The sequence below is a fragment of the Ursus arctos genome, chromosome X (genome assembly GCF_023065955.2).
Source record: "Ursus arctos isolate Adak ecotype North America chromosome X, UrsArc2.0, whole genome shotgun sequence".
Classification (NCBI taxonomy): Eukaryota; Metazoa; Chordata; class Mammalia; order Carnivora; family Ursidae; genus Ursus; species Ursus arctos.
Window position 1 is genome coordinate 120,558,268 of NC_079873.1, and position 18,060 is coordinate 120,576,327.

Consider the following 18,060-nt stretch of genomic DNA (forward strand, 5'->3'; position numbering starts at 1 on the left):
ATTATTCCACGAAACTTTGGACTGCAACCGTCTTAAGCGAATAGAACCAGTGTTGCAAAATCATTTATTTACTTTTTCATTTTTGAAAATGTTAAGTACTTAAATGACTCAGTAAAGACAAAGGATAGGATCTTTCCCTAACCATGCTACATTCTACATTTTGCCAATTCACATCAGAGTTACAGGTTTCCTAGTTCACACAGTTCATATATAGTTCATATGGTTCACATACAAAACTAACTTTATTGGCTAAAGTGTCTTCTATCTCCCTAATGTCATGGCTCTTTTATTAAAAGTTATCATGAGGGGCTCCTGGGTGGCTCAGTCGGTTAAGCGTCTACCTTTGGCTCAGGTCATGATCCTGGTGTCCTGGAATCGAGTCCCAACGTTGGGCTCCCTGCTCAGCGGGGAGTCTGATTCTCCCTCTCCCTCTGCCCCTTCCCCCTCACTCATGCTCTCGCTCTCTCTCTCTCTCAAAATAAATAAATAAAATCTTTTAAAAAAATAAATAAAAGTTATCATGATGAAAGGTACTGGCAAGCCATTTTGTAGATTTAATGGAAAAGGAAACCATGTCCATATTCCAGATGACCAGTCTCATGATCAGTACAGAAGTTACAATGTATTTTAATGAAGGTTGTTCAGAAGATTTTTCAGTTTATCCACTCTGGAAATGATAAGTGATGGCATTTAGTTCTTCTCGATGTGCTTACCTCTGCATGTTTTTTAAAATGATTTTTGCAAAAACGTTTAAGTTGGTGACGACAGGCATTACGTAATTATCAGGTTAATATGCTTTTAATAGAATTACGACTGTCATTATCATGTGAGGTTCCACACTGACCGAGGTTGACCAGATCACATCACAGGAGTGCCTGGGGTGCAACTAGCCCCAAAGTCATCTGGATTTTGCCATGTTTGCTAAAAGGTTAGGCAAGATTTCACTTTTAGATATAGCGACTGAAGCCTAACATTATTTATTTGTTCATCAAAGTGTTCCCACCGGTAGGCTTACCTTGAGGTTAGTGAAGCCTCGAGGCCCCTCATTTGCATGGTCTCCGGCCAAGGCCTTGGGAGGAGACCTACCAATGTGTTTGCAATGTGTTTGTAAAGTTTGCAAAATATATTTGTGTATTCTTTGTTCTTAAGACTCCGCTCCGCTCCAGTTGCCTAAACTTCAGGCCCCACAGATTCTAGATTCACTCCTGATTGCAATTACTGGTCCAAAGTAGAGAAATTATTCAGGTGCTTTCCCTAGGTTGTGTATGTCACACAGCCCGAAGCTCCTTTTATATTCGAGCAAAGTCAGTCACACCAGCAGTAAGTGTGCTGCCTTGCCCCGAGTCTGTTAATACACATATGTGAAACCTTGTTTGCTCAAAGGTTAAATGGAAATGCTACAATTTTGCAGCCAAACAGAGAGCATGTGTACGTGATCCCCGTTCCTCTGATAGTAACAAATCTCAACATTCTCCCGTTAACCTCCCTCATATATTCCCATGGGATAAATTCAACGTAATCTCCTTTCAGCCCATTTTGTGTCCTTCTCCTCTGGGGCTGCTTAGCTCCATTGGCTAGAGCCTGGAGCTAATGAGACCATGAGGGCCCGTTAGCTTGTCTGTTCTCGATCACCGTCGAAGCCACAGCCAGCTACCTCAAAGCTGCTTGTGGATCCCCAGTGAGTTGAAGGCAGGAAGTTTGGAGGGCTCTGTGAAAATCTTTTTTCTGATGGAAGATAAAGCAACAGCAACAATCAACAAAATCAGTACTTGATAATCTCACCTATCGGGGATGATTTTTTTTCCTATCAAAACCATCCTCCCATCCTCTTGCTCAGGTCAGTGTAGTTCAGTAGGGAGGGCCATCAGGAGGCCTAGTAGAAAGCCTGTGGTTGCCCCCAGCACCTGATCATAATCTTAAACTGGTTCCTCCCAAACGATCCTATTTTGCCTTACTATCCTTTATGCATCTGCTAAATATTTTTTAAAGATTTTTTTTATTAGAGAGAGAGAGCACACGAGAGTGAGGTGGGGGGAGAAGGGCAGAGGGAGAGGGAGAGAGAGAATCCCAAGCAGACTCCCCACTGAGTGGTGCCCGATGAGGGGCTCGATCCGACAACCCTGAGATCATGACCTGAGCTGAAATCAAGAGTTGGGCATTTAACCGACTGAGCCAGTCAGGTGCCCTACATCTACTAAACATTTTAAACTCTTCTTTACCTAGTCTCTGCTCTTAAACCATTCTGTGGATGCCAGTCATATTAGCAATTCACTAGTCCCTTGGAACCACACATTTTGTAATAAGAAGTTGCATCTTTTGGTCTATAGTATCACGAAGCCACTGTTTTTCAGAACTCTGCATTGGATACCTTCGATACTGATGATTTAGCCACTCTAGTTTAAAAATGCACACGTACGGAGTGCCTGCCGTCAGCTCAGGTCATGATCCTGGGGTCCTGGGATTGAACCCCAAATTGGGCTCCCTGCTCAGCGGGGAATCTGCTTCTCCCTCTGCCTCTGCCCCTTCCCCATGTGTATGCTCTCTCTCTCAAATAAATAAATGAAAAATAAAAAATAAATAAATAAACACACACACGCACACATTTGTGTATGCTCGCATGGACACACGTGTGTATAAAGTGTCCCGTGCTTCTCATACTGTCTGAGCTAGCATTTCACATCTCAGCGAATAGACAGTTTGGGGGAGACCTTCTTTTTTTTTTAATTAAATAATTAATTTTTTTAAAGTTCCATGATTTATTACTTCCGTATAGCCTTCTGCTTAAAGTCTTCCTCAGTAGACAGCAGAACTGCTGGATTTATTGGTCTCTGTGCAGCCACTTCTGATCCCTGAGTGTTTCTTTTGTACTGTGATGTGTGAATTGGATTTTTCTAACTGGTAAACCTAAAAGTAATCAGTGGCTTAGGAATCGCTTTTCATTCAACTCAGTAAATATTTATTGAGCATCTACTCTGTGCCAGACATTTAGGAGGGTAAGAGGTAGATTAAAAGATAAACTAGAAACAGTCTTTACCCTCTAGGAATGTATGATCTAACAATAGTAAGATGGTGAATTAATGTTCTTGTGATCCTCTTAATTTCTGATTTCTACCTTATCTTCTGTATTTTTTTTATAGCTTTGGGCTTTTCTTTTGTTTCTTTCCTCTGTAGAATTATCTATTAGCCATGCAAGGTTTTGCTTTGATTTGTGTTGTTTTGGTGGTGGTGGTGGTGGAGATTTGTTGAACTGTTGATACATAGCCCTTAGCATCCATTTATCCTGGCCTTGCATTGAAATGTTTATAGTCTCCAGGCTTCTTGCAACTTCTTTGCTTTTCTCAGCTCTTGTCACCCCCCCATCCATATTTCATTTAATACCCTTTTTTTTTAAAGATTTTATTTATTTATTCGATAGAGATAGAGACAGCCAGCGACAGAGGGAACACAAGCAGGGGGAGTGGGAGAGGAAGAAGCAGGCTCATAGCGGAGGAGCCTGATGTGGGGCTCGATCCCAGAATGCCGGGATCACGCCCTGAGCCGAAGGCAGATGCTTAACCGCTGTGCCACCCAGGCGCCCCTCGTTTAATACCCTTTGTTAAAATTGGGTAATACTTGATTTCTTTATACTTTTCCTTTCCTTGAGGAATACTAGTTAATTGTCGCTATTATTACATGGTGGCCTTCACCATGTAATAATAGTCTTGTTCACTTTTCAGGAACAGTCAAAATTGCCTTGCACATCTAAAAAAGGAGTCATTTGCCCTCTTGTCGAATTCCTACCCGTAGTAACCATGTGGTGTTATGCGGGTCTGTGTTTAGATACTCCGTTGTCAGTGCTGGCCTACTTTGCAGCTTCTCTTCCACCAAATGTGGGCAGATCCATACTATGACATGTCCTCCCTTGCACGCTATGTTTTACACCTTTCACACTCACAATCATCTATTGATCCTTTGCCTACCTGCCTACCTTCAGTGCTTCCTCTTACTTGGAAACTTCTGCGATTAAGGTCAGAAAAGCCAGACCTAGATGAGGACAACTCTTCACTTTTGACCCTTGAATTTATTATTTTTTTTCCTAGCTCTCTCTTGGGCCACAGTGACTTATTATGATTAGAACATAAACACCACTATCAGCTTGCATCTGTTTATAAAGTCAAGTCTCTATTATTAAGGGACCAATTAACCAGTCTGGAGGTTCCACGGGCCTCCTGCAGTGTGCCTTTTGGCCACCTCAGTCCCCACAGAACATCACTCTGAGAGCGTGGAGATGACCAAGCAAAAACTCTGAAACAAAAATTATTCAGTTGAGCTCCACGCGAAGTTAGTCAAGTCTGGGGGGAATGAAAATTATACATATCAGTGTGCTTGGGGATTATCTAAGGACAGAGATTCACATGGTGACAGTGAATGGGACTTCCTTTTATACTATATAAATGCTTGTCAATGAGCAATAAAATTTAGGTATTTTGAGTGCTAGTAAAAGTTAAGAGTGTTATTTTTCTGGTATTAAAATCGAGTCAACAAATCGTTACCAAATGTTTGCCGTCCTATAAAAGAAAATGTTTGGTCGTCCACCTCAAGACAGGAGCTCAGAGAGAGAAGGCCTCAATTATGTTGACTTCGGGCCAGGATTAGCCTCAGTGACTTAAAGTATTTTGCATTCATCCAACAATAATTGTAACTGACCTTGGATATTACTGAAGTAGCTAGGAATAGATCTAAGCTGTTGGGGAGACACAAAGATTGCTTTAGCATAACATTTCACTTCTATTTTTTATACTAGTTTGAGGGATAACCCATTTTAAATAATAAGTTAACATTCCTAAAATATATGTGTAAACTAGAGATACTTATTTCATGCATATTTTTTATCGAGTTGTGTTACAATTCAAAGATGTTTCAGAATCCTTTAAGACCCAATACGTCGTGGCTCCTGAAATTTTACCTTTACAAGATTCCATCTAGCTTCCCATTCTTAGTCACTGAGTAGTTATTGTTGTATAAAGAAATAGTTAAGAATCCTAATTTTAGTACCAATTTAAAAAGACTGTAGTATTGGTTTCTAACACCAAACCTTTTCAGCTTGCAGAATCTTGCCACAAGTATTAAATTTCTATACATACACATATAAAATTAGCTCTTTACTCCAAAAATTGATGGAGTGCTTTACTTTTTGGAATCCTCTAGAATGAGGGTCAGCAGTGGTTTCTGTAAGTGACCAAATAGTAAATATTTTAGGCTTCATGGGACAAGAGGCAAAGTTGAGGGTATTATCTCCAACTTTTTGTTAACATAGGGCTCCTAGGGAGCACAGTGGGATTTATTTAGGGATGCTGAAATATGAATCTCATATACTTTTCACGTGTTTTGAAATATTATTCCCCTTTTACTTTTTTTCAACCACTTAAAAATGTAGAAACCATTCCCACCGTCTGGGCATACAAAAGCAGGCAGGCCAGATTTGGCTCAGGGACTAGAGTTTGCCCATCGTTGCCCTAGAACATAAGCTCTTAGACAGTGGGCCGTCGAGAGCCCAGCACCAGCAGTGACTTCCACGAGGGCCTTGAACTACCTGAGGAAGTTCCATAGACTAGAGTCCACAGCTTTCCAAGAAGTCCAGGATTAAGGAAGAATTGGGGCCGCCATTCTAGAGACAATCACTGACTTTTAGGGGACATTTCCTTAGGCGGTGGTCATTCCTAGGTACCATGCAGTCTCTCTTGGGAATTCCTACCCTAGTAGCTGTTAGAGACATTGGGGATAAATAATTGTCTAGATGATCTTGTTAGTCATGAGTCGGTTGTCTCCACCATTCTTGTTGGTTTTATAAGACTCAGAGGAAGCTGAAATTCCACACCTCTGGTTCTCAGAGGGAAAACCTTCTCATATTTTCAAGTATTTAGTAATTAATTTAGGTTCGAGTGAATATCTGAAACATATTTAAGTGTCCAGACCATTTCAGGCTATAAACAGAAATCAGATTCAACCTGCTAGGAACTTTTTTCTTTCAAAGGTTCTTTGACCCACAAATGGGTTCGTGTTACCTCAGCTGATGTGAAGGACTACAGTAGAGGTATAGGCAGAATGAAAGTTGCTTATTAAAACTGAATGTGTGAACTCTCAGGCTGCTTAACACATGTTCAAATTCATGTAATGGAGTAGTTATCCTGGGGCAGAGGTGGTGGTGGGAAAACCAAAAATGTCCATTTGAAAGTAAGTAAGGGGGGACCCGGGTGTCTCAGTCAGTTAAGCGTCTGCCTTCAGCTCAGGTCATGATCCTGGGGTCCTGGAATCCAGCCCTGGGGCAGGCTCCATGCTCAGTGGGGAGTCTGCTTGAAGATTCTCTCTCCCTCTCCCTCTGCCCCTTCCCCCGCTTGAGTTTTCTCTCTCCCCCTCACTCTCTAATAAATAAATAAATCTTGTTTAAAAATTCAGTAGTTTTTAAAGAGAATTGTAGTAATGGTTCTCACATATGTAAAAGGAAAAAAGCAAAAAGTATCTCGGAGAAATAGCATGGTGACTTCAGTGAGAAATTTACTATGAACATCAGAGAGAAACGAGAATTGAAACAGAGTACTATGGTGTGGTTCAAATACAGAGTTTTTACCATGAGAGATTCTTGCTGATTTTGAGACAACCATGAATCCTCAAACTGATAAAACATACCTTATCATGGAAGCATGCCTGGGTGGTTGTTTCCAAGAGATTTCCATCTCATTCTATAAAATAATATCACATCAGCTAATTCTTGGAGCTTCGTATCTCATTCAATGAGAAGTTGGACATGTCCTTATAGCTTTATGTCACAATGCCTCTTTGGGCCAGGACAGCCTTAGGTGGCTCGTCCTCCAACGTTAAAGCACTTCCCCGGACTGCACCATCATCTTTCCAGGCACCTGGTGTTGCCAGTGTGGAAGGACCAAGTTCTTTCTGTCCTTCCTAATACGCTAATTAGCTACTTTGATAAAATCATCTACGATCGAGTGCGAATCGGGAAACCCCTTCCTTCCAGGTTGGCATGTGGTTTTTTAATGGGCTTCATGGAGAAGGTGTACAGGTGAAAATCTCAAGTCAGGCCAGGGGGTGGGTTGGTGAATATATATTGCCCCTCACTTCGTACTCCACAGCCTCCCATTCTACCTGCATTTAAAGCTGTTCCTGTTCGTGTGATTTAGCAGAAGCTATGGGTACAGCTTGATGGTGCAGAAGATTCATTCTTTAGTGAAAGAAATAAAAAGAAAGCAGGAGAGGACACACGCCATTAGAAACACACAGTGAGACACCACTGGGTACGAACCAATGCACTGATGACGTTATAGAGTCCCTGCTAGAAATGTACTGCATTTAACCATGGTGTGTCCTTAATTCATTCAGTGCTTACATTTCTTTTTAAACTGATTCTATCAGTCATTCACTAAGAATGGGGTACTCTAGTGGAGACAAGAGAACTATCAAAGAAATGAGAACCACATTGAGAAGAAAAGATGCCCGCTTTGGAACACGCTGGGAAATAGCACATAAATTGATAAATTACATGGTTATGGATAATAAAGGCAATACATATATCAAGCTCTTTGAGATTAGGACTTTCACAAGATAGAAAAACCCATGGGAGCCCTTTCCATTGCTCACGCTTTCCTTTACAAGTCGTGCTCTAGTTGATAGACCTTAAAATCCTGTCATCTTATTTCTTCCTGCCTAACAGGGATCCTTGGAGCGTTTTTTAGGGCCCCCTTTTGGACTGTGGATATCATCTGGCCCCCTAGATAAAGACTGGGGCTGGGCAAGTCAGATTCGTTTGTGAAATAGAACCCCTAATTTAAAAAAAAAAAATGACCATACCCATCTCATTTCGGGTGGACAGCAAGAAGTTGTTAGAACTCTCACCTTTCTTTAATCTACCCCTTTCTTCCACACTCCTTGCTGTCCTTCATAATTGATAGTGGGCCCAAAAGAGAAGTAAGTTGTCAGTAGGGTTGGTGGGAACTTTGACAGGCTTAGAGCAGGGCAGTGCTGATGGGAAAGAAGAAAGAATGGGGAATGAAGGGGCTTTCAGGAGAACCTGAAGTCGGCCTGCAAGGCACATTGCCTGTATATGTGATATCATCAGTGGCATCAAACCATCAGTGGTTTTTAGGTTAAAAACAGAAGTGTGAGAGAAAACACATTTCGAAGACATTCCATCAATGAGACTTAATTTGGCTAATTCATGACTTAAAATTGTGTGCCTGGTTTGATCAGTTTACCAATAAATTTGTTACTCAACGAGATTTGTTGGTTTAAAGCAACTCCTATGTGCGAATTAATATGAGACTAAAAATAGATCAGAAGAAACAATGGTAAATTTGGATATGACTTAGGCTTTTTGGAAGAATGTGTCCTTGTGTAATAATAGAAAGAATCTATTCACCTCTAATACCTTTTTTCTCTTTTACACATACAGACTTCTTTTCCTATGAATCCGTCACTTGCAGCTAATCCTGCAATGGCTTTCAATCCTTACTTACCTCATCCTGGGATGGGCCTGGTTCCTGCTGAACTTCTACCGAACGCACCCGTTCTGTTTCCTGGAAACCCGCCTCTCGCATTGCCAGCAGCGGCTGGTCCCAAACTGATGCGTTCGGATAAACTGGAGGTATTGGTGTAGAAATATATAAATCCCCATAGGGTAGATATTAACCTCATGCACAAAGCAACATTCTCAGAGCCCAGTGTTTTGAATGCTTTAAATCAGTGCACCTGAGTGTCTAGCTTATGGAGAACAACCTCAGGGAAACGGCGAAGGTTTTACTACTGCAGTTGTACCCTGCTGTGAGTGAAGTGCATTGATTCGGCTGTACAACAGGTCAAGCAGTGTCTTAGCATGCCCAACCGCGGACTTGGCTATGGAGCAGGAAGCCTGGTGGGAATGCTCCCTTTACTCAGGCTCTCCGCTTTTCAGACTGCAATGAACTGTGTTGTTAAGGAGTCTCTACTTGCTAGAATAATCCAAGTGGGGGGATAAAAAAAAGTAGACGAATCTGACTCTCAATGCAGAATGAGAAACGAGTATCCTAATGTCTAAACCTTTTTCTCCATCTTAAGAATAATGGACTAGATAATAAATATCCCCCCTACCTACGAAAAGGCAATCTAAAAGAAACTTCAAACAGCGTTTTGATTTACGGAAGTCCTTCAGTCTTCCCTTGTCATTCCTCAGAGATTGAAAGAAATAACTAGTCCGTTTCATACAGAGTCAATGCCATTGGCTGACTTAAATGCCTGCAAGTGTATCGTAATAGAATCTGACTGTACACGGAGCTCAGTCGTGATCCACGACTTTGGAGGGAAAACTGCACAGCTCTGAGATAAAGACTCATCTTGGACTTGAGCAAAACAGCCCCCCTCTTGCAAATTTGGCTAATTACACTTCAGTCTGTGAATGAACTGGAAGATTATAAAGTGGTTTTCCACAATACTTCTAAGCACTTTTATTTCAACGTAAGGAAAATAGACAACTTTCCTTCGGAGGGAGCGGAGTATTTTTTCCTAGGAGTAGATATTTCCTAAATAGATGACAAAATCATGTAGACTACAGCTCTTGCATTCGCTGGCAAAATAAACAAAAGCTAATCACCTTCCAGACATCAGCGTGATGTGTTTTTTTAATTTTTTTTTAATTTAAGGTTTGCCGAGAATTCCAGCGTGGAAATTGTACCCGTGGTGAGAACGACTGTCGCTATGCTCACCCTACGGATGTTTCCATGATTGAGGCAAGTGATAATACCGTGACGATCTGCATGGATTACATCAAGGGGCGATGCACCCGGGAGAAGTGCAGGTACTTTCATCCTCCTGCACACTTACAAGCCAAACTCAGGGCAGCTCATCACCAGATGAACCACTCAGCTGCCGCCGCTATGGTAAGTAAGAGGGAGTCGGGTGCTGTGGCCTGTTGCGGGTATATGATAGTATATCCCCCAACTTGTCAAATATCCTTGTACCCATGATCTTGGCTAGTCAGGAATGGATCGTACTATGAATAGCCAGGGTTATAAGCTGGAAAAGAGAGAACCTATGTATTCTGCTTCATTCACTGAAATTTTCTCGAGATAATCGTTTCAAAGCTTTAGTAACGATTTTCATTGACCGTGCTTCTTTTTTCCCATCTTTAGAGGAAGACTAAATTATATCATTTAAACAGGAAATTATTTTTGAGTGGGTTTGATAGCCTAAGTAATCCTAATAATCGACAAAGGCAGAAAGCTACCTCTCGGCCCCGCGAGCCACCTTCGCGGACAGTTTGCTAGTAAGGTAGGAGGCAGGGAAAATATACGCAAAATGCTCCAGTGTGATGGGTTGAGAAATAGGAAAATTAGAGTCACTTAAGTTGCTCATAGCTGTCTGTGACTTTGATAAGTGACTTGCGATTTCTTTTTTTGAAGTGGGCCTTTCCTCGTGTCATAGGGTATAATAATCCCAGTAAGGGACCAAACCCTGAGGAAACCTCATGTTTCCTGGCCGTGGAAAGGGGGGGAATACCCACCCACATGACCCTGAAGCCCATAACAGGAACTTACCTCTTCCTAAAAGAGATGCATTTATTTTCAAACATCCCTTTTTGTAAAGGTTTTCCTCACATTGAGTCGAAATCTACCTTGCTATCACTGGAACTTACACTTACTTCATTACGCAAAATAAGTCAGTCCCTATTCCATTGGAGTGGGGCTCTCGTGTCTTTTTACTAATAAGGCAAATACTCCAAATTTTTTCCAAACTTTTCCCAGGGGTATAGATGGAAGGACGCAGCACCAATTCTCCCTTGATCTGGAAATCGATCTGTTGATGAATTCTAAAAAGACTTCAAGTGATTTTTGTCTTAAATTCTTTTGAATGAAGGGATTTTAAGCTATGAAAATAACAAGGTCTCCAAAATGTTCAGTTCAGGTTTGAAACCTCCAATTCTTTGATCACTTCTGTTGGTGGCATGGAGTGCAGAAGCAGTGTGGGCCTATGATAGAGAGGAGGAATACAGTAGCCCCCTAAAAAGAAAGGCTCTCATATGCCTGGGATGTACAAAGAATGGCTTGCTTATGCCATTGGGCACCTGTTCCGTGCTCAGTCATGGGGCCTTCATATGTACGTGTCCATTTCTCATGACTTGGGTGTGTTTGGTAGAAGACATATATGTCAGCCCCAAATTTCCGTGTAGAGTTAACTATTTATTACCTGGAAGGCCTTCGTTTGGTACTTGTGGGTATCAATAAAATTCCTTTCTGAGTAACTGATCAGAGCAGAATCTTAGCGGTAAGATCAGATTGGCCACCGGAATTGGTTTGAGGTAAGATCGAATAAAGGAGGCTTCTTGAGGAAACGTAAGCTTTCTGGAATACTACTCAGCCATCAGAAAAATGAATCTTGCCTTTTGCAATGACGTGGATGAAACTAGAGGGTATTACGCTAAGCAAAATAAGTCAATCAGAGGAAGACAATTATCATATGATCTCACTCATATGTGGAATTTAAGAAACAAGGCAGAGGATCATAGGGGAAAAGAGGGAAAAATAAAACAAGACAAAACCAGAGAGGGAGACAAATCATAAGAGACTCTTAATCATAGGAAACAAACTGAGGGTTGCTGGAGGGGGTGGAGGGATGGGGTAACTGGGCGATGGGCATTAAGGAGGGCAGGTGATATAATGAGCACTGGGTGTTATATAAGACTGACGAATCACTGACCTCTACCTCTGAAACCAATAAAACATTGTATGTTAATTAATTGAATTTAAATTTTAAAAATAAATTTAAAAAATAAATAAAAGAAGCTAGGCATAAAAAAAGAAATGTAAGTTTTCTATATTTTAAAGATTCAGAGGTGAAATGCTTCGTAAAAGAGAGATTTTTTTTTTTACCTTCTTCATGTTCATGTGCGTAGCTCAGTCTGACTTCACTGAAAGTAGTTTGTATGCATTTAAAAGCAAAAGACGTGAAGGGTAAATATTTAGCTCCTAAAGGAAAATAGAGATACCTTTAGACTTTGTGATCCACAGGAAAAAGGAGGTCACGGCTTGCCCCCTTATTGGCATGTGGAATGCTAGTCACTCAGCACAAGTGTTCCTGTCTCCTTAAGAATTTGGAGCATACCTAATTCTTGTCGCTGGGACATGTTTTTTAAGTCACGTGTAATTTGCTGACAAAAAAAAAAATGTAAAAAGTCATGTCAAACTTCTCCAGTGAATCTGATCCAGGAACAAATTTGACTGAGTATTATAAGCACAGTGGGATTTTGAAAGAAGCGTAGACATGAAAGAAGGATTTTAAATTCTAATGCATTTTAGAATTAAACCTGACAAGGACTTAATGAAGCCAGTGATACATCCTGAAATGCACAGCGAGCATCTATAAATGCGAATTGCACGCATTTTGCTGTCTGTTATCTGGGTGAGGCGGGAGGTGGGGAAGAAAAGAATTTATTTGCTTTCCCCTTACATGTTAGTTGGGAGAGGCACAGTGACGGGATTTGGACCTGAAGTCCTTCTATACATTGCATTTTGTTCTATGGAGCTACAGTATCAGACTCTGACCTCCCGACGTCCGTTTTATCACCTACGTGCCATTGATCTCCTAGGTCCGTGCTAGGATCTTAGCTCATATATGAGGGCAAATCCTGTTGCTTCCGCTCATCTCATTGTAATAGATTCCTGGATGAACATCCCCGAGATGTTAATTTTAAATGATTATTTGCTATTAAGCTTCGGGTCCCCTCTTGCTCAGATGGCCCCTTTTTATTTGCCTGAATGAGTGAAGTTGAAAATTGGGGGGGGGGAGGTCTTTCCCCTGTATGTTTATTTCCCGTTTGGGACTCAGTACTCATCTAGTCCATTGCTCAGTGGATAGGCTTCCCCGGCAAAGGGTTCCTGGGCCATAGCTTATCTAACTGCTGCTTGCTCGCTTTGAGTACATTTTTTACTTTCTCTGGTCCTATTTATTAATCCCTCCCTCCCTCACAGGCCCTCCAGCCTGGCATGCTTCAACTGATACCAAAGAGATCGGCCCTTGAAAAGACCAATGGTGCCACTCCGGTCTTTAACCCCAGTGTTTTCCACTGCCAGCAGGCTCTGGCTAACCTGCAGCTCCCACAGCCGACGTTTATCCCGGCAGGTGAGAACAGGGCTCTGGGCCGCGCGAGTCTAGCGATGCTGTAAATGTGCGCCAGCTGCCGAAGAGCTTTTCTGCGAGCACTGTCGACGGGTGTTTGGGTTGGAAGTAAAACAAGGCCGTGACACTTGATCTGCCGGTCTATAGAAGCAAATGTTTCTGTGACTCCTTAAAAGTAATGGCTGGAAATCAAACGAGGAAAAACTTTTTAGCATTTCTTAGTTGTTGCTTCTGATGATTGTTTCACTTGGTTCAGTCTCAAACTAATTCCTTGACTCTTAGGTATCCCTTGAAAAGACACTGGTCACCCCTCAAAAAAAAAAATGTTTCCCAGCTTCAGCATTGCAAAAATACGTAACCTGCGTATCTTCGATATGCCAAAGGTAGTTAAAATAAAACTACCCTTGAACTTACAGTGTAGTTATAAGACGGTATAGTGTGTGTATGTGTATGTATGGAGATATATACATATATATATATCTCACATACTTTTAGCCTTTAACTCTTATACCAGTTAATATAACAAATAAAGCAGTTTATCATATTTTCCTGATACGATGCAAGATTTCATTACCTTCTACATTCAAATGTATGTAATAGCCTAACAGTTTTGTACCAAATTGAATAGAAAATTTTGTCCAAATAAATATCATATATGAGGGGAAATACTTTTCTTCCTGTGGTTCAGTACTTTAAGAATGAGCATATAGTCTCTTAGGAATAAATTGAAAATACTAACCACTGGGAGTACAGATTTTTTTTTTTTTTACCAGTATCATAAATGCCCCAGTTTGGAAACTATTATTAAAGGAAACTGACATCTTTAATATTAGTCTAGAGAACCTTATTGATTACATAAACATACTAAACACATGGTATTATATACCTACACTTGAAAACACCCATTTTGTTACTTAATAAATCAGCTAATTAATTTAGAAAGAAGCCATAGAAAATCAGTCTTTAGTCACTAACCACAGTAGTTCTTTATTTAAAAAACAGAATTTTTACAATTTTTAGACTTTTTTTGCTGGATATGCCTAGTTTAAAGTCTAGATTGAGGAGCAAAATGTCAGAAGAATCACTTTCCCCTTAATTAATAGCAAAATTAAAACCTGTCGGGCTGAGCACCCCCTCTTAATGAAAAGTCTATTTGCCCTATGTTCATAGTCAAGTTCACGGTTGAGAGGTGGACGAGGCTGTGGTAATAGGTGTCCAAAATAAAAATGCGATTTAAGTAAGTTAATTCCTTTAAAGAAGAATTAACGTTCAGTTTTATACCTAAGAATCCAAGAATTACTTTGATTACCTGGGTTGGGGAGCTTAAAACTAAGCTGTAATTGTTAAGCATGGGAGTTTACTGGATTTGCATGTGCTCATTAATTAATATTGCAAGGAATATCTTTCTAGTTAAAAGTGATTTCTCTCCATAAAGATTTAATAATGATATATCTCCCCTTTCCTTTTCACGCTTTTCTGCATGGTGTACAGGGCCAATACTGTGCATGGCACCCGCTTCAAGTGTTGGTAGGTTCTGTACAAACATTCTCACTTTTTCTAATCCGAAAAAAAGTGTTTTTCTGTCATGACTGTGAAAGCGGTGAGGGACTGGGTGATGTGGTTCATGGGCCACCAGCTTGAAAGGAAGGGGCGTTTGGAAATAGGGCACAAAGAGGAGAGAAAACAGACAAAGCAAAGAAGCTTGGAACTGTTATTGTGGTCTGCCTTTGCTCTAGGAAGGCTGAGCATATTTATGACAAGTTTCAAGAAGGTACTTAAACTTTCTCACTCCAGTTGCACCACTGTGGCTATCAGACCTTGCCCTTCCCTCTCCTCCTATTATCATGGAGAGATGCCGTAATTGGAATAATTTCCAAGTACAGATACCCTAGAAAACCAGTTGCATGCCTAAGTGCGAGCAGGTTAGGGTACTTTGTCTCGAATAAGAAGAAAATAAGAGAATTCTGCACTTTTGTATTTTAAAGCTGATATTTTAGCACTCTTTAGACATTTTCTGAATACTGAAGATTTAATAGGGTGCTGTCTGTTTCACATCTCTGTGGAATGACAACAGTGCTATGCTCTTGAGTCCTAGGTGGTCGCCACTGGGGCCAAATGCCAAATACTGACCCTGCCATTTCTCCCCTTTCATCCTAAAAATTGCAGCCGAAATATTTTGAAACATTTCCTTAGGCAGCCAGAAGGGGCAGTTTTGTTCTTAGCTTTACATCTGTTGCTTTCTAACACGTAATTCATAAAGTACAACAGAACAGTTTTCCCCCCTCCCCCCACCAAAGTTACCCAGAAGATCTAAATCATTCAATACTCTGTGTTGACAAAGGATGAGTTAGGCAAAGCTAGGGCCTTCTGTAATGTTCTGGAATGAAGTGCCAGGCGCATGGGAACCAGGCACAACAGAATCCTTTCAAAATGACTCTTTGGGGATATGTGATTCTTAACAATCGCTTACCCACCGATCCTTTGATCAGTCACCAATACAATCTAGTAGCCATCTCAAGACGATCTTTACGTCACAAACACTGAAGAAGACAAGAAAGTGACTTGTTTCCATCGTAGGAGTTCTCAACTCCTCCAGTCCATGGGCACAGACCAGGGGGGCAAGAGCTCCGTTTGATACAGGGAGGAATGGTCCCACCGCACCCCCCCACCCCACCATGTCCTATCATTCCAGTGCTTTTCATCCTTTTTGAGAGTTTGCCACAGCCTGACCTCTGTCCTGTTGATTGACCAGAGTAGATGCAGAACCCAAAAGGGACAAACAGGTTTATTGAAATAAAACCAAAGGTCAAAATGACATCCACACAGTAGTAGCACTCACAAACATAGCAGGGGGTGACCCTGGCCATGGAGGTGGGGCCTGTGTTATGGAGGGATTGGCTATCCCCTGTAGGAAGTAAAACATGTCCACTGATACTGACAAGAGCATCAACACGCATATGATTATATCAGACTTCTGCCAGCTGGTGAAATGTGTCTGCCTTCATATTCTGTGACTCTTCTCCCCTGTCTTTCCACCTAAGAGCTCTGTGTCGGAATGCCAACTGCATGCTTCAGGGGCACTGCTTCCTGTATACTTGCTGTACTCTGAAAGGGAAAGCAAGAGTGTTTTTAGAATCGGCGGGCGATACACTAAGGGAGGTCTATAGGTACCGGCTAACTGGAGATACACTTAAGGGGTAACCACTGGATTTCTGTTCATCCCCACTTGGGGTACATTTGTGGTTTCTGTGACATCGTGTATATTGATTTTCCTCTCTCCAGGCCATTTACTTTCTCTGCAGACTTTCAGAAAAATCTGAATTCAGTGGATGTAGACATAAATTATTATATATGCACACTCGCCATTTGCGCCGTACCATTCACACATTAATTCCTTAGTTTGCTTTCCAAAATGAGTTAGAAATGAGAAAACGATCCCCAAAGCTTTTAAATTGAGATAGAAACTAGAAAAGGCAAAAAGAAAATATCCTGAAAGAGATGTGACAGCTGCTAGCCCTACAGTCGTCACTTTAATAATTGCGGTGAAGACGAGATTTTGTCGGATATTTACTGGGAAACATCCCATGTGTTTGACAAAAACAGCCTAGATTTCCCAGGGATTTGCTAGAGGTGTACTTAAAACCCTGCATGCATAGTCCACTGTATTCTTCATATCTGCTCCCCCACCATCTACCCACCAATCAAACTGCCTTTTTTTTTTTTTTTTTTTTGCATGTAGATCAGGTAAGTATACCTGGAACTGTCTCTCTGCACCTGCCAATGTAGTGACGATACTCAGGTCTCTAAGTTAGTGAACGCGAGCACCAATTCACACTTCCCCACTCACATTTCAAATGTGCATCCCAATCGCTTGTCTGCTCGACGAGGTATTCCGATAGATAGCCTTGGTAAAATCAGCTTTTGTTTTATGCGCTCATCGTAACCCCTTCTGAAAATTTGGCCTTTTTAAGTCAACTGTATAGTGGGATTCTGCTAAACAACTAGCTGTTGAGAATGATTCCATTTTCCTTAATGGTAACTATAATTGGCTCTCCCCTTTTCTCTTTTTAAATTTCCCCCCCTTCCACGCTGTGTTGCTTTGCACTGACTGTGATTGCATGTTGCACCCCGGTGTGTCCATTATGATGATGTCACATGGCTTGTTGCTGTGGTACCTACCACGCCCCATCCCATCGTGTCTGTCACGGTTGCGTAAATTCTCCACCCTCCCGTGTGTTGCTTCCATGGTTTCCTACTGAAAGTGCCCATGATGCACGGCGCAACTCCTACCACTATGTCTGCAGCCACAACACCTGCCACCAGCGTTCCCTTCGCTGCAACAGCTACAGGCAATCAGGTTTGGCCATTTATTTTACCTGTTTGGACCTAGATAACTACCTTGTGTTGGTAAGGCACAGTATATGCCTTTGGGATTGGCGAGAGACAGTGATCTGTATTCCTGTGTGTTTCTTAAGCAGTCGTCACATTGAGAATTTTTGTTTCTGCGTATCTTCTAGAGGGGTATATCTGCCACCCATCCTGAGATGAATCAGCAGTTTTCTCATTTTTAATCAGTTCCCAGAGGTCACTCTTCATATGCTCTATTCGCAATTGCTGCTGTCACACCAATCCTCAAACACATATACTAAGTACTCCTTAAATGCTTCCTCATTGGTCAAGAGAAGAATTTATTTTATTTTACTGCCATTGTTTTGGTTATTGCGTTTGAACTTGCACTTGGTACTATCATCACCTGTTACCTTCAGATCTGCTGGAAAGAAAGCCAAATAACACACTTCTTTCCAGGGCATAGATATCCTTATCATTACCCTGTGATGACATCAGAGATGTCACACCGACACTCTGACACTCGGTGACACTCAGCGATGACATCAGAGCTCTCACATGGACATTAGATGTGCC

The 18,060-nt window shown here is 41.4% G+C and overlaps 1 protein-coding gene across 7 annotated transcripts in view; it reads left to right on the top strand.

Annotated features, from left to right (window-relative positions):
* The window catches only part of MBNL3 (muscleblind like splicing regulator 3), a 107,310-nt gene that overhangs the window by 79,633 nt on the left and 9,617 nt on the right, over positions 1-18,060 (top strand). For 3 of the 7 annotated variants that reach the window (XM_048213627.2, XM_057315085.1, XM_026520607.4), the window contains exons 4-8: positions 8,444-8,635; positions 9,666-9,902; positions 12,990-13,140; positions 14,629-14,664; positions 17,400-17,494. In XM_048213627.2, the coding sequence (XP_048069584.1) occupies positions 8,444-8,635; positions 9,666-9,902; positions 12,990-13,140; positions 14,629-14,664; positions 17,400-17,494 (711 nt within the window). The remainder of the gene's footprint in view (positions 1-8,443; positions 8,636-9,665; positions 9,903-12,989; positions 13,141-14,628; positions 14,665-17,399; positions 17,495-18,060) is intronic. The other 4 variants (XM_057315093.1, XM_057315080.1, XR_008960379.1 and 1 more) reach the window with 2 other exon arrangements.